This window comes from Monodelphis domestica, chromosome 4 (genome assembly GCF_027887165.1).
Source record: "Monodelphis domestica isolate mMonDom1 chromosome 4, mMonDom1.pri, whole genome shotgun sequence".
Lineage (NCBI taxonomy): Eukaryota > Metazoa > Chordata > Mammalia > Didelphimorphia > Didelphidae > Monodelphis > Monodelphis domestica.
The window spans coordinates 7,546,634-7,570,267 of NC_077230.1; the positions used below are offsets into that span (position 1 = coordinate 7,546,634).

General features: G+C 38.0%; 1 protein-coding gene across 2 annotated transcripts in view; it reads left to right on the forward strand.

Moving 5' to 3' along the window:
* The window catches only part of SIM2 (SIM bHLH transcription factor 2), a 92,347-nt gene that overhangs the window by 22,494 nt on the left and 46,219 nt on the right, over window positions 1-23,634 (forward strand). For both annotated transcript variants that reach the window (XM_007493155.3, XM_016433133.2), the window contains exons 3-6: window positions 1,014-1,103; window positions 7,909-8,017; window positions 19,183-19,268; window positions 20,682-20,881. In XM_007493155.3, the coding sequence (XP_007493217.1) occupies window positions 1,014-1,103; window positions 7,909-8,017; window positions 19,183-19,268; window positions 20,682-20,881 (485 nt within the window). The remainder of the gene's footprint in view (window positions 1-1,013; window positions 1,104-7,908; window positions 8,018-19,182; window positions 19,269-20,681; window positions 20,882-23,634) is intronic.

A 23,634-nucleotide genomic window follows, 5' to 3' on the forward strand; every position in this document is an offset into this window, starting at 1 on the left:
CATCTCCCAATAAAAATATATACAGATAAATTACTTTTTTGTTTCTATTTGTCAGTTCTTTCTCTGGAGGTAGATATTCACAAGTTATTCTTCACATATTAATTCTATTCCTGTATATAATGTTCTCTTGGTTCTACTCATTTTGCTCTTAATTATTTAATAGTTTTTTCCAAGTTTAAAAAAATAATTGTGTAGCAGTATCTCATCAGAATATAACACTTAAAGAAAAAATTAGTTAATTATATATTCTTTGTACTCAAATTATTTCCCTTTTCATTTATATGTATTTTCATTTTTTCTTATTCTTCATATATATGAATATATTTGTGTGTATATATATATATAGTTATATTTCTATTTCCTTTTGGGGGGAAGGAGTAATAACTGCTTAACAGTGATTTTAAAAATATTTGTTTAGTCTTTTCCAGAAGCTGGCATTTTTTACTTCCAATTTTACATTTATTACTTTATCCATTGCAATCTTTAAATACTTATTCAGAAGACATAATCCACTTTAAAAAACTAAATCAGCATCATTATTTAATAAAAATGTTTTTTTGAAGAATGGGTAAACAGTAGTCATCAAGCATTATTTTTTAATTTAATTAATTAATTGATTGAATTTATGCCAAAATGGTATACATTATTTCTGCTAATTATGACATAAACTTGTCTTTGTAATCCTCGCTTTCCCTTATGACATTTCTCAAGATTTGTGGAAGATTAAAAAAAAACACTCAACAGAAGTAGCACAGCTATTGCTTCTGTGCAAAATGTAGCTGTATGCCCGAAAATTAAGCACAAGCTCAGCGGGGACAGATTCAAGAATGCTTTCCAATAATCTTTCAGGATGTAGACTCACTCACGAGGAAGGGTTATAACAATTGTATGTAGTATTGCGTTCAGCACCAACAGTATTCTGGCTTACATTTAAGAAATGCAGGTAAATGTTATCTCAAGTTGAACTCCCTAAATTGCTATTAGGTTTTACCCCAAATCTTTCTCTTTTCCAGACTTTGGATGGATTTGTTTTTGTGGTGGCATCTGATGGCAAAATAATGTATATATCTGAAACAGCGTCTGTACATCTAGGCTTATCCCAGGTAGGAGTCGTTTGATATTCATCTAAAAATCAAATTCGTTGTCTCCTTTGGGGGTTTGACAATATTTCTCAGGACATAACTGGGTAAGTGTAATTTTCTGTTCTTTCCTTATTTACTGCTGTACAATTGTTTTGTGTGCGTGGGGGGGGGGGGGTAGAGCCACTATAGACCCTTTCTTCGATTCTATTTTCCTTTCTTTTTCCTTTGAGGTTAATACCAGCATATCCTTGCAAAACTCAACCATGTATTGAAATTCAGCCTGAAACTCTAACCGACTGCTTATATGGTAATGCTATACACTTCTGGGGAAAAATTACAAAGGGAGATTTTTCAGTCCTTACTTTCTGCATTGCATGTGATACTGTGAGTTACCATGAAAGAGAGAAAAGTTTGAAGTGGAACCCGAGTTTTATGGTAAATGTGCTTTAGAGAGAGGAATAAAAAATGGAGGGCTCGATTTACGAGGGCTCCCATGGAATTCAGGATAATTTTGCCCATGTTTTTTCCCTAGTTCAGTGGTTTTTTCAGTGAAGCATTTTACATGCTTGTGATCGAAACTCATAAAACTTAGTTTCCTACTGTTTTGCCCAGCAAGAGGTGAACTAGCTTGAGAAATGTTGTCTTGCTTTGAAACATGTAACCGTCCGACAAATGAAGTGTTTGTCTCTTAACTATCAAGCCATCGTTTGAACCACTGTAATACCAATGGTCAGTTCAATTGCAACGTACCCTGGCCAGGAGGGGTCAACTAGTCCAGTGCTTTTCATAGCACTATCATGGATGATCATCATAAAATCACGTGGTTCAGAACATGAGGAATAAAAAATAAAGAAAAAAGGCTTTGAGGAATGAAAATTCCTCTAAAACAAAACAATAGTAGTCCAAGGATAAAAGCATGAGGCTTTTTGAAGCTAATGGCAAGAAACTAGAAAGACATTTAGGTCGCCAAAATGAATACAAGAAGAGCTTCCAACATGACATCATTTTGTAAATACAGTTAGACCAAAAGAAAACATTTCAATGTGACTTGAATTCCCTAACTAAAAAATGACCGACTTGACAAAAATCCTTGACGTTGTTGTTCATATCTAGGTCTATTCCTTTTCTTCCTATGTCGATACATTTTAAAATGTTGCTATTTAAATGAATTCACATCTACGCCTGGGCACTTTTTGTAGGAATGTGCTTGTGGGTATATAGGATACACTTTGCAATATTGAAATTGTTTTGGAGTCTCTGTTTCTTTTCCATAATGGTGCTTTCTTCATTGTTTGCCATTGCCCCACTTTTATAATATAATACTATATTACTATATATATACTATAATATATAATACTATGTAATATAATATAATATAATGTAATGTAATGTAATATAATATAATATAATATAATATAATATAATATAATATAATATAATATAATATAATATAATATAATATAATATAATATAATATAATATAATATAATATAATAGTTAGGATAACGTCCCAAACGCTACTTTTTAAATATAAAAAAGCCATGATCTCTATAGACACCAAATTGTGAGTTTTACATTTTTTCCTGGGGCCCTCGTTTGAGTCAGTTCAGAATTTTCTACTTCACCTAAGATGGTGAATGTTTCTTTAGGAATTTTCTCTTTCAAACCCTGTGGAAGATCTCTTGATCACTTGGGATTTCCTCCTTTTTCTTTCATTCACTCACTCATTCATTCTGTGCTTACTTAATACCCACTAGGTGCATAAAGCATTCTTTTCTGGATGTACTGTTCAGTCAATTCAAGACAAAAGTCTAGAGGTCAGAAAAAAAGTGAAGCTAATGAAATGACCAGATAATTCAGTGTTTATGACCAAGTCAATAATGTGTCTTAATAAATAACATATCATCCTTGTGCTGAATTTATTTCCAGTTAACAACTTTAGAAAAAACATTTACATATCTACACTTAAGCTCACGCACAAAAATGTCTGTTTCACATATGATATAAGCAGAATAAAATACACTTTCTGCGCAATCAATAAATTATTTCCTTAGAATATGAAGAAAATATGAAACTATATGATGATTGACAAAAACAGAGACTCTTCTGATTCTTTATACAGATTACAAACTGAGTAGTAGGCAGTTCAATCAATTTAGTTCTTAAATATTTAAAAAAATTGCCTTTGTGTAGACAAAGCAGCTAAGGAGTTGACAATGTTTCTCTTTTCAATGGATATCTTGTAGATAGTTATAAAACATTTTAAGATAGATGCAAACTCTTTGTTAATATTTCTGGAGTCATAGTGATTTGTTTAAATGACAAATGACAAACATTTCTTCAAAGCTCCTATTTATAGTAACTCCTCAAAAGGAAATCTGTCCAGTATTCCAAATGGGAATTTTATTTCTACTTTCTTTTTTTGAATGGAAAAAATATCATTAGCCAGAAGGCCAAATAGCAAATACCCCACTGTCCTCCCTATCTCTGTCTCTTTCTTTCTGTCTTGCTTTGGGTTTGCTTATGTTCCCGCTCTTAATATCACTTCTTTATTTTGTAAGAGCTTTCAAACTCTTAGCACGGATGATCAATGTCTAAAGCTACACTGACTTCTAGTTACAATTATTTCCTTTTGATGATTTTTTTTAAAAACCTCCAATCAAACTCTTCAAATTCTTCACAAATTTCTAGCCACGAGTCCCTCAATAGTAGATGTATCGGGCTTTGTCTGCAAAGGGAAGACTCCCGTTAGACTATTTGGGTTGAATCAAACATCCAGGTACTTAGGGAGGTGGTAAAGAAGAGGAGGAATCAGTGGTTGTATGTTTTCTGAGGTTGGTTGTTTTACTGATCTGAGAAGCAAGACCACCAAAAGCCATCATCCTCATGCTGTATGAACTAAATCACTGGCCTATATTTGTCAAACATAATCCACTACTAGAGGGAGAATTCTTCTAAAAGAAAAGGAACATTTTGGAAGATTAATTTATTGAAATGGGCTGGAGTCCTAATTATTACCAAACTTTAAACTACTGATTTTTTATAGTTAAAAAATAATCTTGGGGGAAGCTAGGTGAACTCAGTAGAAAGAGCTTCAGCTACTTCCTAGTCGTGTGCCCGGGGCAATTTATTTAAGCCTTCATTGCCTAGCCCTTACCTCTCTTCTGCCTTGGCACCAATATTGGAAGGGAAGATTTTTGTCATGAAGTCTTAAAATATAGGAATTTAGGAATACAGGGAGGAGAAATTAAATGCTAAGGGTTGATCAGAAAATTGAGTCAGTTATCAGCCAGGGAAGAAGAGTGTCTCCCATTATATAGATAAATAATCTTCTGTCTTGAAGAGGTTGACAGGTTTTTGGTTTGTTTGTTTTTACCAAAAATGGAAGTCCTTTTCTTAGATTCTTCTTATGAGCTTGGGAAAGAGCAACTTGCCCCATATGGCTAAGACAATTTGACATTTGAATTGGTTATCAAAGGATCCCCATCATCAAACTTTGTTACCAAACTTTCAGTGAGCTACACAGAATGGAAGGTGGGTCCCTTTAGCATGAATGCTGTGTACACAACTGAGCTTCTGAATTGGAAAAGCGCGTTCTAGTTTATGGTTTCCTTTAGGGGCTAAATGGGCACCAGGAGTGTTTTGCCATAGAAATTTAGATTTCGTTTCATGGTCCCTTTGCTAACGTAATTAGGTTCCATTTGAAGGAAATAACAAACGTTTTATGTAGTCCATGTTGAGTTTGTTGTGCATCTTCTCCTGAAGCATTTTCAAGGGTCTTTGTGATGGACGTCTTTTCACAGAATTATATACAGTAAAGCACCTCTTCAAACTGATGTAGACCTTCATGTGTGTTATTTACATAGAAAAGTGTTAGATAGCTTTGCAATACGTTTCTATGGCACATGAAGACATCTAAAATCATTGTTATAAGCACAACTTTTCAAAAAGCCACTGGGCTAGCTGAAAACCCAGCCAACGAGCGCCCTTAACTTTAATGATAGGTTAGGGAGGATCAAATTTCATTTTTATTTGTACACAGAACTGAAGATCTGAAACCAAACCATTGGATTTACAAATGTTTAAAATCTGCCTTCTCCCAGCAAATGTATCCAACGCAAAACAGTCTGTGTTTTAAGTGTAGCACTTTGGGGTCTCCTTCCCAGGTACCATCCAGGATATAGTCACTAAGTAAAAATTATCATTTTCTTGAGGCGAAGCTATTCTGTGAAGTCTTTTAAAAGCTCTTGGTTGAACAGTAACTCGTTCTACAGTACCCAGATCTGTTTTTCAGCCACAGCAGTTTTTGTTTCGCTGCAGTGTCAGTCACATTTCTTTCAATAATTAAAAACAATTATATTAAACTACTAAAAGGAAAACATAGCAGCATGTTCAGTATTCAACAGTATAAAGCATATTTGTGTACAGGAAACATCATGGCTAGGAAAAAGTTATTCACATTTTAATGAATCTGTTTTCTTTGTTTGCAAATGAAGAGTTTGAAATGATCGATCCCTTTTTAACATTGTCATGCCTGATCTTTATAACAGTCACTTAAAATTTGTTTTTTTCTGTGTATTATTTTTAAGAAAGTAAGCTTTCTTTATGAGTTCCATTCTCCTAGACTGCCCTCTCCTAATTTAAACCTATTAAATTTAAATAATAGTGACTATTATCATTTTCCCCTGGGGGGGTTCTGACATGGCCAAATATCTGTGCAAATATACATTACTAACTTTAAAAGTTATCAGTATGAATTGATTCCATGTTTTAGCAGAAGAAATATGCTCTGGTTCTTGACATGGGTAAATGTTGAGTGGGTGCATCAGTGGAACCCCAGGTTGGGGGGGGGATGGGTCAATTCTGGTAAGGAAGGGTTAGGTTTCTGTAATCCAATTCTTTGTGTTGCTCTGTTTGCATAGTATTAAGAAGAACCATTCCATGCATAATCAGAAAATAGAACTGTAAAAGCCATGCTAAGAAAGGGTTATTTTGCAGGGGAGGCTAAATATATATGTGGATCAAAATTCATTTCTTACATTTTAGCAAGGATAAAATTGGCTCCAAGGAGGAGAGCAGGTTAATTATTTCACCTTTCCCTGGCCTCTCTGGTCTCTGGTCCCCAGGACTGGAAAGCCTTGCTAAAGATAGGCTTAACCTGGTTCTCACTGTAGAAGTTCTGTTCATTGCCCTGTTCATGTCACATTTCAGTTCAGAGAGGTTTTCTGCGTTTCCCCTGAAGCTGTTCATTTCATCAGTTCTTATAGCCATCAATTCCAGCACGTTTATTTGTCTGTTGTCCAACAGGAAGACACTCCCTTGGCTTCTAATTTTGGAATACTGTTTAAAAAAAAAAAGCTGCTACAAAGGTTCTGTACATGAAGATCTTTTTCTCTTTCTTTGATTTCTTGGGGGCATGATGTGGTAGTGTTATAGTAGAGTCAAAGGCTAGAAATAGTTGGGTAACTTTATGAGTCTAGTTCCAAAGTGCTCCAGAACGTCCAGATCAATTCACACCTTCGCCAACAGTGTGTCCTTCCAGTACTGATCTTTTCCTCTGCTGGCATCTTTGCCAGATGAGGGTAAAGTTGCTACAACTTACAGCTTGAATGGCCTGGAGGTCAGTGACGATGGACTTCAGTCCTATCCCATTGGTTAAGATTATTGTAAGGGACACAGTGCCTTGCTCAGGCAGTCACTTCTGATTTTGATGGAGTATATGGTTCAGAACAACTGTAAGTAACTAGAGGCTGATTGTTGTAATCAGCTAGTGATTAGAGGATTGTATGATGGCCATAAAGTCACCCTTAGAATGGGACTTCAACTAGAAAGGATCTACCAATGTCCAGGCATACTCCTATCCGTTTAGAGCACTGTTGTGTTTGATTAGACAGAACAGTGACACTCTTCTGGCAACTCAAGATAAAAGAGGCTTGGGTGTGTCCAAAGACCATGGTTCAGTGAGAAAGAAAAAGAAAAATTCCTTTGAGAAGCAGAAGTCTGCATTAAATTCCTCTAAATAATCCTAGTCTTAGTTCTACATATTTACTCAGTTTTTTAATTGTCATTCAGATGAACTGCTAGTCTGCATGATTGATGTTTATTATGGAACTTTCCTAATGTTTCCTAAAGTTCCTAATGGAAAAATGTTCCTTTCTTTCTTTCTTTCTTTCTTTCTTTCTTTCTTTCTTTCTTTCTTTCTTTCTTTCTTTCTTTCTTTCTTTCCTTCCTTCCTTCCTTCCTTCCTTCCTTCCTTCCTTCCTTCCTTCCTTCCTTCCTTCCTTCCTTCCTTCCTTCCTTCCTTCCTTCCTTCCTTCCTTCCTTCCTTCCTTCCTTCCTTCCTTCCTTCCTTCCTTCCTTCCTTCCTTCCTTCCTTCCTTCCTTCCTTCCTTCCTTCCTTCCTTCCTTCCTTCCTTCCTTCCTTCCTTCCTTCCTTCCTTCCTTCCTTCCTAGAGTCTGTTGACAGAGGTGTCTGGGATGTTATGGAGTTCATGGAAAACAATTGCATTTATGAACAAGTAGAAGATGGGCACCGATCTTGTGCATCCCATTTCTACCAAGAATTTTCTTACCTCTAGGCTTAATTCAGAAATCATCATCAAGCCTATCATGTGTTAGTCACTTTCTTATGCACTAATAGTTTACTAGCGTTTAAGGGAAATGCTCTCAGAGGGTAAAAGCTGTCTGTGACTAGAGAACCCTTTTAAGTCCCAGAGGTAATGTACTCTATGAATCTATGAAAACTGCACAAACCATTTCCATTGAAGAGATTTTTAATAATGGAAAAAGTTCATGTGCACACTCTGATGCTTTACTTTTCTAACAGGTGGAGCTCACTGGCAATAGCATTTATGAGTATATCCATCCTTCTGACCACGATGAGATGACAGCAGTTCTTGCTGCTCACCAGCCTCTTCATCATCATCTCTTACAAGGTATTATCTCAAGGGATTGTCAAAGGGGAAAGAGACCAAAATGAAAACATGCCAAGATAAATATCCCTCTAGTATTAGCTGTCAGCTTTTCTTTTTCTAGTGCTTGCCAAAGGGAGAGAGTAGACCAGCCCAAGGGCAGCTAGGTGCTACCAGACATGGGGTCAGGAAGTTCTGAGTTCTGATCTGACTTCAGACATTTACTGTATGACCTTGGGCTAGTTACTTGATCCTATTTGCCTCCATTTCCTCATCTATAAAATGAATTGGAGAAGGAAAAGGCAAACCACTGCAGCATCTTTGCCAAGAAAACTCTAAGTGAGGTCATAAAGAGTCAGATATGACTAAAAATAACTGAACGAAAACAACAATATCAGCTCAATAAAAATAATTCAAACATCAAGTCTGAGACCATTTCTGACTAATGAATTAGTCAAGAAGCATTTATTAAGCACCTTCAGAAACTATAAGTAAATTAGGTGAACACAGAATAATATACTTGTCAGATCTTTGAGAAAGGAAAGATTTTAAGACCAAGCCAGAATTAGAAAAAGTTAAAAAATGCAAAATAAATAATTTTGATTACATTAAACTAAAAATCCGTTGTACAAACAAAACCAATGCAACCAAAATTAGAAGGGAAACAACAAATTGGGAAAAAATCTTTATAACAAAAACCTCTGCCAAAGGTCTAATTACTCTAATTTATGAGGTGCTAAATCAATTGTACAAAAAAAATCAAGCCATTCCCCAATCAGTAAATGGGCAAGGGATATGAATAGGCAATTTTCAGATAAAGAAATCAAAACTATTAATAAGCACATGAAAAAAGTGTTCTAAATCTCTTATAATTAGAGAAATGCCAATCAAAACAACTCTGAGGTGGTACCTCACACCTAGCAGATTGGCTAACATGGTAGCAAAGGGAAGTAATAAATGTTGGAGGGTATATGGCCACATTGGGAAATTAATACATTGCTGGTGGAGTTGTGAATTGATCCAACCATTCTGGAAGGCAATTTGAAACTATGCCCAAAAGCTACTAAAAGGCTGTCTGCCCTTTGATCCAGCCATAGCACTGCTGTAGGTTTATACCCCAAAGAGATAATAAGGAAAAAGACTTGTACACAAATATTCATAGCTGTGCTCTTTGTGGTGGCAAAAAAAAATGGAAAATGAGAGGATGCCCTTCAGTTGGGGAATGGCTGAACACATTGTGGTATATGTTGGTGATGGAATATTATTGTGCTCAAAGGAATAATAAAGTGGAGGGATTCCATGTGAACTGGAAAGACTTCCAGGAATTGATGCAGAGTGAGAGGAGCAGAACCAAGAGAACATTATATACAGAGATGGATACACTGTGGCACAATCGAATGTAATGGACTTCTCTACTAGCAGCAATGCAATGATTCAGGACAATTCTGAGGGATTTATGAAAAAGAACACTATCCACATTCAGAGAAAAAACTGTGGAAGCAGAAACACAAGAAAAACAACTGCTAGATCACATGAGTTGATGGAGATATAATTGGGGATGTAGACTCTAAATGATCACCCTAATGCAAATATCAATAATATGGAAATAGGTCTTGATCAAGGACACATGTAAAAACCAGTAGAATTGTGCGTTGGCTGCAGGAGGGGGTGGAGGGAGGGGAGTTAGAGAATATAAATCTTGTAACCTTAGAAAAATATTATAAATTAATTAATTAAATAAAATTTTTTTAAAAATTAAGCACCTTCAATATACTTAAGCACCCAGGTACTTACTATTTGTACAATACAGAAGTGAATCCTTTTCCTCAGAGAGCTAACATGCTCAAATATCCAAAAATACAAGACCACTGCCTAGTGTTCTGGGGAATACTTGGGCATATAAACTAAGGCAAATCTATAGGATCTTTTCTGGTTCCAGCTCAGTACTAATCCCAAACATCTCCAAAAGATCAGGGTCCATTCTGGGAAATTTATTATGACTAATTAAGTATTTTATATATAAATGTATTAGGACAAATGTGGATTCTTTTAAGTCAGTGTGTTGGTCCAAAAATACCAAGTGGACCCGGCTATTAGTGGACTGTTAACTAATCATATTTGGATCTCTAAATGAAACTTAATGCTAAAAGAAAGAGCTTCATGAATCTAACAGAGAAAGCTAACCAGCAGTGAGAAAAGATATTTTCAGTCTAGGTTGTTTCCTCTTTAGAGGACAGGTTAGGCAATGACTGCAGTAAAACCTACCAGGAATCAGCTAAAATCTCATCCACAAAGTTCTAGTGGCCTTCTCTTTTAAAATTATTTCCCATTTTTCAATATGTAGCTTGTTCATACATCCCCACCCCCATTTGATTGTGAATTCCTTGAGACTGTCTTCTGCTTCTCTTTTTTTTTTTAATCCTCAAAGCTCAGTACAGTGGCTGACACATAGTAAGTGTTTAATTGTTGATTGTTGACCAAGAAGGAATGTAAAATGGTACTAACAACACATATTCTCCACTTGAAGGAGGATCGAATAGGAAATTAGTTAACTGGTGATTTTTTTGAACCTGTATTCTCACAGGAAGCAGTCTTTGGACCCTAGGGTTTTCCTACTTGAATAGGAATCCAAGGCATAATTATTACAGTCAATTGACAAGTAATTGACAATTAATCAGTCAATTGACAAGTATTTATTAAGCAGCAAACACTAGGGAAACAAAAATAAAATAGAATAGAAAATAAAATAAAATAGAAATAATCCTTCATCTCAAGGACCTTATTTTTTAAATAAATTTTTATTAAATTAATTTTAAATATTTTCTCATGGTTACATGATTCATGTTCTTTCCCTCCTCTCCCTCACCACCTCTCATAGCCGCTGTGCAATTCCACTGGGTTTTACATGTGTCATTGATCAAGACCTATTTCCATATTATTGATATTTGCATTAGGGTGATCATTTAGAGTCTACATCCCCAATCATATCCTCATCAAACCATGTGATCAAGCAGTTGTTTTTCTTCTGTGTTTCTACTCCCTCCGTAAGTTCTTCCTCTGGATGTGGATACATTCTTTCTCAAAAGTCCCTCAGAATTGTCCTGGATCATTGCATTGCTGCTAGTAGAGAAAGGACGTTACTTTCTAATGGGAACAATGAGAGAGAGAGAGAGACAGAGACAGAGACAGAGACAGAGACAGAGAGACAGACAGAGACAGAGAGGCACAAAGAAACAGAGACACAAAGGCAGAGACAAAGAAACAGAAACAGAGAGAGTGTTATATTTAAAATAGTTGTCTGCCATAAACTGTGGCAGTTAAAAGAGTTAAGGGTATAAACTGTGAGAGTAAAATAGTTGAAGACATAAACTGTAATATTTAAAAGAGTGGGAGACCATAAACTGTAGTGAGAGAATGGTTGAGGTCTTAAACTGTAGTGATTGGAAGTGGAGTGGAAGACTTAAATTGTGATAGATATAAGAGTGGGTGAGTAAATTGTGACTGCAGGAAATATGTTTTCACCACAGTGTCTTGTTTTAAATCAAATATAAGGTGGTCGCCAGGGAAATATTCCCAATTATGAATATACCCAAGTCAAAATGAGGAATCAAAGAAAGAGAGAAAGAGTAAGAAAGGAATAAGTATGAAGGGCCTTGAGCCAACATGGCCTAGACCTGAGTCTTAAGAGAGAGATCAGTCAGTCCTTAATCACTCACCACAAGATATGTCTAAGCAAGGATTCCAGTGACACCAGGCCAGCTCCATCTCAGCTGACTCCACCAGCTCAATGCCTGAATCTGAATGTGTCCAATGTCCCTGAGAGAGTCCCGAGAGAAAGACCCTTCAAGGCAGCCTTGGCCAGCTGACTCTTTTTTGAGAGAGCTTTTTGTCTCCTATTTAAAGGGCATTTTCTCCTATGTCACCTCCCCTAAATTCTTACATCTACCAATCACAGTAGACGTTTTCCAAAGGACAACCCATTCTGAATTCACATTTTGTTATCACCTTCTTAATTCACATCTTGCTCTCACCTTTTCTGGGTAGACTAAAACTTCTGAGTAATTCACATCAGGAAAGCTCTGAGTAAGTTCTCACCTCTTTGTTCCTTGTAAGTTCACAAGTTGCCTGACCTTTATAGGTACTTAGCACCCCTTTGTATTAGTTCTAAAAATAGGCATGGCTTAAGTATGGGTGTAAGTATTTTTCATTGTTCAGCAAGGAGTTTTTTTTCCCTAAAGCAGGCTTAAGTACAGGTGGAGCAGAGGTCTCACATTTCTGATCTAAGTAGAGTTCTCACATTTTAGATCTAAGTAGCTTCACTGTTTAAAATGGGGAATGGTCTTAACCACATTTTCTAAGTTATAGTCTGGGAATCTTTTAACATTCACAAGTCTGAGAAATTTCAAGATTCACAAGAGGGGGAGAGAGGGGGGGAGAGAGAGAGAGAGGGGAAGAGGGGGGGAGAGAGGGAGAGGGAGAGAGAGACAGAGAAGGAGAGGGAGAGGGAGAGAGACAGACAGAGAGGGAGAGGGAGAGGGAAAGGGAGATACTAACTATAAATATAGAGGGAGACTTTGTGGAATAGAACAGACAGCTGCCTTGAGAGTTTATCCTCCATTTTGTAGAGGAATAGATGAGAGAACACAAGATGTGCTTTCTAATTCATGGAATTGTAATTCCCAAGTACTTAGAAAATGAAATATAACCATTAGTATAAATTATGATAATGGAGGAAATAACATTTTTATTTCAGCTGGTTGGCTCAGTGGATTGAGAACCAGGCCTAGAGATGGGAGGTCCTGGGTTCAAATCTGGCCTCAGACACTTCCTAGCTGTGTGACCCTGGGCAAGTCATTTGACCCCCATTGCCTAGCCCTGACCACTCTTCTGCCTTGGAGCCAATACACAGTATTGACTCCAAGATGGAAGGTGAGGGTTAAAAAAAATGAGAGATGGGATGGAACACAGAACAAGAATTTCTTTATTTCACTATAGGTTTACGCAGTTCTGTAGTGTCAGGGGTGTGAGTTGTCCTGCTGTCCCTGGCTGAAGGCTACAGAGGTTCCCAATGTATGTACGCCTCTCTGAGTATATATAGCAGGCCACGTTTTCTCTACATCTATGCCTTTTCATACACATTCTTTCTTCCTACCATGTTGTATGTGTAGGTGGGAGAGTGTGCCCCAGGCTTATGGGGCACATGCTTTGTTATTACTTTTCTTATTGCATTTTTGTTAAATGGCTTTTGCTTTAAAAAAAAAAAAGTTTGATAAAGAAAACAGACATCTCAGAAATGAAATTCCATGGCTTTATAACGTTCGTTTCAGTATTGAGATCATGTTATTCCCCCATATAGCTCAGTTTCTCCTCCTTTACTCTTCATGCACATTTAATGCTTTTAAAATAATGTTTTATTTTAATTAATTTTTTTTAATCAGCAAAAAGTCTTTTTTCTCCTTTTCTTCCTCCAATTATGAAAGAAAAACAAAATCAAAATCTTGGTTGCAAATATGTATAGACAAACAAAACAAATAGCCACATGGCTCATTTCTAAAAGTGTGTGTGTGTGTATGTGTGTTATGTATATAACAGACAGCAAGGTGGTGCAGTGGATAGAGTTCCAGGCATGGGGTCAGGAAGATTCATCCAGCCTCAAATATTTACAAGCGATGTGACAAGTTACTTAATCCTATTTGCCTCATTTTTCTTGCCTTTTGACTACTTGCCTCAGTTTCCTCATCTATAAAATGAGCTGGAAAAGGAACTAGCAAACCATTTCAGTATCTTTGCCAAGAAGACCTCAAATGGAGTCACAAAGAATAAGATATAACTAAAACAAATGAACAACAATGATATACGTATAGATGTATTTTATAAGTACATAGAGAGAGTAGATTAAGGGAAGAATTAGTCCTAAGCATAAAAAAAAGAAAAAAAAACAACCATAAGCATGTATAAATCTATTTATAGCTCTTTTTAAGGTGGCAAATAATGTAATCTGAGGGGATACCCATCAACTGATGAATTATGAATAGCTGAACAAGTTATGGTATATAAATGTAATAACTATTGCACCAAAAGAAGTGATGAAGAGAAACCTGGGTGCTTGTATGAACGGACACAGAGTGAAGTAAGCAGAAATAGAAGAATAATTTCTATAATAATAACAATATTGTAAAGACAAGCAACTTTGAAAGACTTAAGAACTCTGATCAGCCTAATAACTAAGTATGATTTAAGGAAACTAGTGATGAAACACATATACCCATACATACCTGTCTCATACTACTCTCTCTATAAAAATGTATAAATGTATGTATTATAAATGTAAGATGATTTTTCCTAACTTTACTTTTCCTTCCCCCATCTTGTTATATTCCCCTTCCCCTCCCTTTCCTTTCTTCTTTTAATATCATAGGTCTGTGATCATCAAAATAGAACCATTTCCAAGTCTTCTGTCTCATTAGACACCCCCTATAATTCTTTATGCTGCATGGTTCAGAATGTAAGCAATTTATCCGTATATAGTCCTTTAGCATTATTCATTCTTGTTTATTTTTGTATGTTTCTCTTAACTCTAGTGTTTTAACTTCCAAGTTCCTAAGTAACTCTAGTTTTTTCATCAGGAATGCTTGGAAGTCCTTTACTTCATTTAAAAATCCATCCCCCCCCCCTTGTATTATACTCAGTTTTTCTGGGAAAGTTATCCTTGGCTTGTACGCCTACATTTTTCACTTAGTGGAATATTATATTCTACGCTCTTCATTTCTTTTATGGTGGTGGCTGACAAATTATGTGAGATTCGGACTGTGTCTTGTGACTACCTGAATTCTTTTTTTCTGACTACTTGCAGTATGTTTTCTTTTCCCTGGAACCCAATAATATTTTCATTTTGGGATTTCTTTCAGGTAGTAACCAATGAATTCTTTTTATTTCCATTTTTCCATCTGGTTCTCAGATATATGGACAGTTTTTTAAATTAGAATATTTCTTCATGGTTCCATGATTCTTGATTCCTTCCCCACTCCTGGAGCCAACAAGCAGTTCCATTGGGTTATACATGTATCACTGTTCAAAATCTACTTCCATGTTATTAATATTTGCAATAGAGTGATCTTTTAATATCAAAACCCTAATCATATCCCTATCAAACTACATGATTGATCCTATGTTTTTTCTGTTTCCACAGTTCTTCCTCTAAATGCTAAAAGATAGCATTCTCTCTCATAACTTCCTCTGTATTGTCCTGGGTCATTGCATTGTTGCTAGCAGAGAAGTCCATTACATTTGATTGCACCACAGTGTATCAGTCTCTGTGTACAACATTCTCCTGGTTCTGCTCCTCTCACTCTGCATCAATTCCTGGAGGTTGTTCTAGTTCACATGGAATTATGGCCAGTTTTTTTAAAAAGATTTTTTGAAAAATGATGTGTAGGCTCTTTTTTTCATCATGAGCTTTCAGGTTTCATGGTTTTGATGGTTTCAATCCAATGCTTCCTAAATTTTTATATGGGATCTGTTTTCCAGTTTTTACTATAAATACTTCACATTTTCTTCTTTTTTAAAAAGCTTTTTTACTTTTTTCAAATATTTAATCTTGTTTTGTGTAATCATTGGTTTCCTATTATAATTTTCAGAGAATTTGTTGCTTTGGCAAGATTTTGTATCTCTTCCTCCAAGTTGTTAATGTCTTGCAATTCTTTGATATTTCTCTTTCCCTTTCTGTTCCTTATCCTTATTTAGAGCGTGGAGTTCTGGGTAAAGTATTCAAGCCTACCCTATGGAGCACTCAGATTTTACTTAGAAAAACATTTTGAAACTTTTGCTTCTTTTCTTTCAGGAGCTCTAGTTGCCTTGGCACCTAAGCTCTGGGAGTTTGTTTTGTAGATTTTGCTTGCAGATGTCTGGGTAGGTTTGTGTCTTGAGCATCCTTGTCATGTCTCATATGGTGAGCTCCTTCTGTTGTTTGTTCATTCCTCCAGTCTACTTTCTGACTTTGAACTTGATGTTAGCTGTAGGCTGCTCTCTTGATGGTATTGAGGATTCTGTTATTCCAAGTTCCAAGGAACAGCTCAGGATGCAGACTTCCAGGCTTTCCAGAATGGTCTGATCCAGGAGAAAGTCTTATTGCTGCTCTCCTGCTCTGAGCTCTGTCTGCTAGGTCCAGATCTGGGATTGGGCCTGAGCATCAAGCAGTACCCTACTGTAGGGATTATCCCCTACCAGCCACCTGGGAAATTCTGCTGGTTCAGAGAGATAGTATTGTAGACAATGACACCCCAAATCATGGCTGTCTGGTATTCCTGCCATGACTATTCCTTTTCAGGAGCTCAGACACACTTCTCTGCACCTGGGACCTGAACCATATCTTGACTTTCTTTGTTTGCTATGCAGAATTCTCCCACTGGATGACCACCCCAGACACAAGTCTCCTCCTCAGTCTACCCAGGACCTGTGACCTAGAATTTGATAGTAGATGACCAGGTTGCCAATTGGCATCTATTCCCACGCCTTGGTGTGGGTGTGGGACCCTGGAGCACAGTAAAGCACTCTACCAGAGTGCTTCTGGACAGACTCTGCCCTCAGTTTCCAGAGACACCCTCTCCCCCGTCCTTCTATGCCTACTTAGATTGGGGGAAAAAACGATTCCTTGGGAGTTTCTCTTGGATTTCCCCATCAGGATTAGGTAGGGTATGACTTTGAGATGTTCTAAAGAGTTGATGGTGGGTGCGGGCAGCTCGCTCTACTTCTTCCTGCCACTCTTAACATCTTGACTCCACTCCCCATAACTTTGTTTAAAAACAAAGAAAGAAGACTGAGAAATAGCAGCAGATTTTTTACTCCTGATCTCCCAGAAGTAGCAAAAGCAAACGTAATTGTGCTATCGCCCTCATTTCAAACGTTCATTGAGATCGCTCTTCTTCCATGTTGGAGATACTTCCACACGGCATCTTCCCCAGCTTTTTGTCTGCTGGGTGGATCTTCTGAGTCTAGACTGATCCTCAGTATCCTGCTATGGTGAAGGATCAAGTTGTGCAAAGAAGACACTTCACAAAGTTCAGTTGGTAATTGCTGAGTGACGTTTTCTTTAGACACAGGCTTCACGTTTACCGGTGAATATCTGGGATTGATTCAGACGAGCAGCTAGGAGAAATAGACGTCTTTATGCCTCCGAGGTCCCAACCCAAGCTCCCAGAGCGTGGAGTTCTGGGTAAAGTATTCAAGCCTCCCTGATGAGGTAGGCTTAGGAAAGCGAGATCCTTCTAGATCCAGAAGACCTCGCTTTCAATGCTTAGGAGTTAGCAGTCTTTTAAAATCACTTTACTGGCTTCTATCAATGACTAATTATTAAAGATTGGGAGTAATATTTCCCTCCCCCAGCAGAGGCACAATTTTGTACTTAAGCTTCAGAGGAGATGAGGCCATCCATTAGAGGATGTGGTTTTGAGGAACTTCCTTTGACCAATAGAGGTCAAAGCAATGGACATGTGAATGGATGGTGAGGCTTTAAGCAGTTAGAATGGACAAAAGCCTTCTTTGTGATGAACAGAGCACATTTAGTTCTTGTTGCAATTTTGCATTGTCAGGCTAATTTCAATACTGAAATCTTAAAATTCGGTTTCCTCAGCTAGCAGAAGATGATGTTTGACTGGGAAGGAAGGAAGGAAGGAAGGAAGGAAGGAAGGAAGGAAGGAAGGAAGGAAGGAAGGAAGGAAGGAAGGAAGGAAGGAAGGAAGGAAGGAAGGAAGGAAGGAAGGAAGGAAGGAAGGAAGGAAGGAAGGAAGGAAGGAAGGAAGGAAGGAAGGAAGGAAGGAAGGAAGGAAGGAAGGAAGGAAGGAAGGAAGGAAGGAAGGAAGGAAGGAAGGAAGGAAAGCAGAATTTAGGAGTTACAAAGTGCCTGCTGCTCTTAGGGAAATGAACTATTCCTGCTCAAGAAACTTTTTGAAAGAATCACAGGATTATAAATTGATAATTCTCTCATCCTGGAACCTGGACCCCAGAGATCATCCAATCTTATAGCATTTTACAAATAAAGAAACTGAGGCACAGAGAATTTAAGTGACTTGCCCAAGTTATAAGGGACAGAGTTGAATTTTGAACCTACATTTGTTTTACTAAAAATTCAGTACTCTTTCTACTCCCCCACACTGGATTACACATATACTGTATTACTAAATTATTAATCTTTCATAAAACTTGCCAATAAAGTTACTATGATGTCAGGGTTATTGGCAGGTTTGAAACAGTTACTGCTTTACCTTATTTTCATTTTATTATTTTTTTAATAAAACCCTTACCTTCCATCTTGGAATCAGTACTATGTATTGGTTTCAAGGCAGAAGAAGTAAGGATTAGGCAATGGGGGTTAAGTGACTTGTCCAGGGTCACACAGCTAGGAAGTATCAGAGGCCAGATTTGAACCCAGGAAGGACCTCTCATCTCTGAGCCTGACTCTCAATCCACTGAGTCATCTAACTGCCCCCTTTACCTTCTTTTTAGATGGGCAAAAATTATTAGTATCCAGTAAGCCATTGGGCAAATATTTGATTGACCTCTAGGATAAATACATGTCTAACTCAAGCTATTTTTACTTATTTTCATGCATAAAACCTTTTTCTTTTCTTCTTTTTAAATCCTTCTCTTCCATCTTAGAATCAATACTGTGTACTGGTTCCAAGGCAGAAGAGTGGTAAGGGCTAGGAATTGGGGGTAAAGTGACTTGCCTAGGGTCACACAGCTGGGAAGTGTCTGAGGTCAGATTTGAACCCAGGACCTCCTATCTCTAGGGCTGACTCACAATCCATTGAGCCATCCAGCTGCCCCCAAAACCTTTTTCTAAAAGTTTCTAAGGGATCTTTGTTGTGTTTCCAGGTTGGCATTCTTGACATTCCTTTAAGATATCTTTTTTTTTTTTTTACCAAAGATAGAAACTAAAATGTTTGTACCCATCTATCCCTGCACATTCCTATGTTGCCCATTGCATACTAAAATGTTCTGTGTTTAAGCTTTTGGGGTTTACAAGTTGGCTACCTCATAGCAAGCATGAAAGTAAAAAGAGGCAGTTCCTTAAGTCTTGCCCCTAGAAGTTTACTTTCAGGATTAGCGAGTGACACAAATTCTAAAGAAAGAGCATTGGTGGCCTGTGCGTCTATTTTCCCAATTAAAATGGATTTATTTTCTGTTTGCAGAGTATGAAATAGAGAGGTCATTTTTCCTGAGGATGAAGTGTGTCTTAGCAAAGAGGAATGCAGGGCTGACATGCAGCGGCTATAAGGTATTTGGTTGTTTCATACTTAGGTTTTTACTTTGCTTCACATTAAAAAAAAAAAAGGAGTACAAAGGAAAACTCTGAAAGCTCCAGAAAGGTAACACGCTGTGGAATGTTTATGAGACAAGTGCTAGAACTGATGATGCTCAGTCAGAACTGATGATGCTCAGTCCCCACATCCTAAAAGACATCAGATATAAAACTGGATGGAATCTTGAAAAGAGAGAGGGGCAAGAGCAGGCTGGCATTAGGACTGGCACCTAAAGGAAAGCTCAACTTTACATGTTATCCATCAATCCGTGTTTGTTGAGTAAAGAAGAAAGAGAGCAGGGCAGCTCAGGATTACAAGCCTTTTCAAAGCACAGAAGAAGGAGCTGGCAATCATGGCCAGAGTGCCCTGTCGTTGGTCTCAGGGTTTCTGGGACTTTTTTGGATGCGATTTCCTCACTTATATGTCCCTTCCCTCATTGAAGAGCAGCATTGAAGTGGCGACCTGTGACAAACTCGTGAAGTAGATCAAGCTTGTTTTCAGTGCTGGGGCTCTATCTCTGGGTCCCTTCCTCCCATTCTTAGGGACTCTTCACCCCCTCAAATCCAGGGTGCTTTATGTTTTCTGTTCAGTGGCATTAGAGAAGCAACAGAGCTGAGAATGCCTTCACACCCATTGGTAAAGGACCCAATGCCTTTTTGGCTCACTCCTTCCAGGAGTGTTTGTCTTTTTAGAATGGATCTAAAGGACAAGATGATGCCCAGTTTAAAAGAATGATGGAATAGATATTACAATGGAGTTATTCTTGGGTAGGTCCACACCCTGTAATAAATTCTAAATTCTAACAACACTATTACCTTGGATGCTCCATCCTTTTGTCCCTTAAACATTTAAATAATAATAACTGTAATTTTTATGTCCCAGTCACTTCCCAATGCACTCCTCTCCCTACACCTGAGCAGCTGAACAAAACCCACTTACTTAATGATTTCATAAGCTATCCCGTGAAGCATTACTTACGTGTAGGGTTTCATATCTCTCCTCCAAGGAGGCTTTTTTCCCTGGAAATAAGATTGATCATTGTTTAATATGTGTTCAAGAACTTGTCAGGGCTGTTCTCATGTACATTCTTACATGGTTGGGCGTATTTTCCTGGGTTTGCTTTCTTGACTCTGAACTCGTTCATGTGAGTCTTCTCCCATTTCTCTGAATTCATCCTATTTCCGAGTTCTTGTAATCCGACATCCCGTTCCATTTGTAAATTGCATCTATTAATAAACTGCTCATATCAGCATATTGGAAAGCCACCACACAAATGGCATTTGCAAAGGAATGTTCCATGGTTTATCAGCGGGCCCCCAATCATCAGCATTTTGTATCCCCTTCCTCCGCCTGCCTCTAAATCCCTTCATCTTCTGCTCTTGTCCCAGGTCATCCACTGCAGCGGCTATCTGAAGATCAGACAGTTCATGCTGGACATGTCCTTATACGACTCCTGTTACCAAATCGTGGGGTTGGTGGCTGTTGGGCAGTCTTTGCCTCCCAGTGCCATCACAGAGATCAAACTTCATAGCAATATGTTCATGTTTAGGGCAAGCCTGGACCTAAAATTAATATTTCTGGATTCCAGGTAAGCAAATATTTTCCACTTCCATTTCGGGGCACTGATTTTGAGGGAATTGTCAAAGCCACAACATAGCAAACAAGATTCTATGCTCAAGGTGTAAATTCATCCTAAATTTCATTTTTAAAAACCAGGTCACTAATTGAAAGGCAATACCGTCCACGTTAGTACTCGGGCAGTAACTTACTTTGCTAAATGCTCTTAAGTTTCTTTGTTGGGTTGATTTCTTAGCTGTGGCACTAAAGTGAGAAATGGATATAATTTATGGTGGAGATGATGCGTCTTATAATCTGAGACCTAGGAAATCAGAATGTGAAGTTTTTAACTGCATTGACCATGTCTAAGGTTTCTATAACATACCCTGGGGAACTTCCAACAGCAGCTCTCACTCAGACTCGAGCCTTAGATCTCCAGAGGATACCTGCTTTCCTCTGCTCCTAGAGCACCCTAGGAGTTCCTGTTTCCATTGCTTTAGATTATGAGCTCCTCCCTCTCAACTAAGGGGCTTCCCACTACCAGCCAGAAGCCACAAGTAAGGCACCAATGTGGAAAGGTACTCTCCTACAGAGTACCTGGGAAGAGTGAGCTCCAGCTTGAAGAACAATGATCGTGAGACACTCATAAAAGGAAAATATGGGACCAAGGCAGTTCCTGACTCCATTACTATAGGGTTTCAAGGTCCATTCTTTCCCAGAAACGTCTTCACAAAGCTTCTGTCCACCCCCAGTTTCAGTGCAGCATCTCTGCTGGGAAGTTTCCTTAGATTAACTCTTCTTTTCAATCTGTTATTTGCTTAAGTTTTTCCCACTTTCCATTTTTATTCAATTAATTAATTTAGAATATTTTTCCATGGTTATTGATTCATGTTCTTTCTCTCTCTTCCTCTTTCCCCCCTCCCAAAGCCAATGAGCAATTCCATTGGGAACATTCCATTTACATGTATCATTGTTCAAAATCTATTTCCATATAATCCCCATCAGACCATGTTCATATGAACCATGTTCACCAATCATACATTTTTCTTGTGTTTCCACTCCCCCAGTTCTTTCTCTGGATGTGAATAGCATTCTTTCTTATAAGTCTCTCATAATTGTTGTGGCTCATTGCAGTGCTGGGCTTAGCTTAACTCTTGAATCTATAGTCAGTTCTCTTATTTAAAGCACTATTTGTCTCAGTGTCTGTGTTTCTGCTCCCTCAGCTGTCTCAAATGGATTCTCCAATTGCTGGATAGGTTAACTCTTATTTGGGAGAGTATCTCTGCTGATTGACACATCCATCAATGGATGAGGGAAGAGAAATCACCTCTTGATCCCTTGGAAGTGAAGAGCCAAGTTCTTTCCTTACTGCTGAATTTCTCTTCACCCCTTAAATTGTGCCAACTTTCTCTAGGTCTTAGCTTAAAGTCCCCAGGAGGGTTTCAGTCCTTTTGCTTCATTCTTAGAAAGGTCTGACTGCTTTGTAAAACCAGTGTGTTACCACCTCGTTACTACATCAAAACCTAGTCATCTGTGACTCCTTCGTGTGACTCCATCATCTGACATGAGGATGGAATAAAATTTCCTCTCCTTTTCTACTTTTCATACTTTAACATCAGGTGACTCAGCTATTCTTCTACAATTAGAGAATAACTTCGATTTGAAGTGGGGTTGAGGTGAGATCTCTAGCCAACCTAGTTTGTGAACTAACATTAAGAAATGAAAAGTAGAGTTTTGTTTCCTAATAATGTTGTCTCTTTACTTGTGATTAAGCCATCTGAAAGAGGCAGGATTATAGCGATAACATCGCCCCACGTGGAGATCATCCTAAATGTAGGGGGTGCATTACCTTTATATGTTATGTGGGTCCACATGGCTCATTGGGAGGCAGGAATCTCTAGAGTCTTCTGTGCCCACCTTCTCCCAGATGGATTTTGATTCCTTCCAAGAGGAGAATAGGAGGTTGGGGCCACATGGCTGGCCAATGTGCTCTCCTCTCTGGAGGAACTGTACCGATTTGCCCCCTCTAAATAGGAGAGTACTTCTGGGAGAAGTCACTTTTCAGTTCAAGCTGTGCTCTTGATTGCCATCCCTTCATGGAAAAGGAGTATTCCAAATTATATAGCCAAAGACTTGACTCCCTTCCCATCAATTGTCAGTTACCCAAAGACATATATTGAATAGTAAATAAACTAATTTATTCAAGTCAATAGCAGACAGAAATCCGAGGAGCTATACCAGACAATACTAAGAGTGAATAAGGTCTCCCACTGGGAGGAAGCTATCACAGCTCAATAGCAATTAAGTGAGAGAATCCCAAATCTCCTTCAAGAGGAAATTCCCCCAAATCTCTAGCATGGTAAACTAGGTATAGGGACCAGCATCCTATAAAGGTGCTAGCTTCAGTACATGATTGTTCCTAGAGGCTGTTCCTATAACCAAAGACTTGACACCCTTCAGGGACCTTTCCCTGAAAAGAATATGGAATTCTTTCAAAGATGGAAGGCAAAAGAAGACAATTTCCTCCTTTCTTGAGCTATTGACAACTCTTCCTTACACAGGCATAGAGCATAGAGTAATCATTATCTACCAATGAGAAGAGTCTTATGCAAGTAGACTTGCTTCCTAAACTAAAACTTTACAGTTACTCTCAAAAATCAACTTGAGTGGCTCAGTGGATTGAAAGCTAGACAGGAGGTCCTACAATTCAAATCTGGCCTCAAAAACACTTCCTAGCTGTGTGACCCTGGGCAAGTCACTTAACCCCCACTGCCTAGCCTTTAC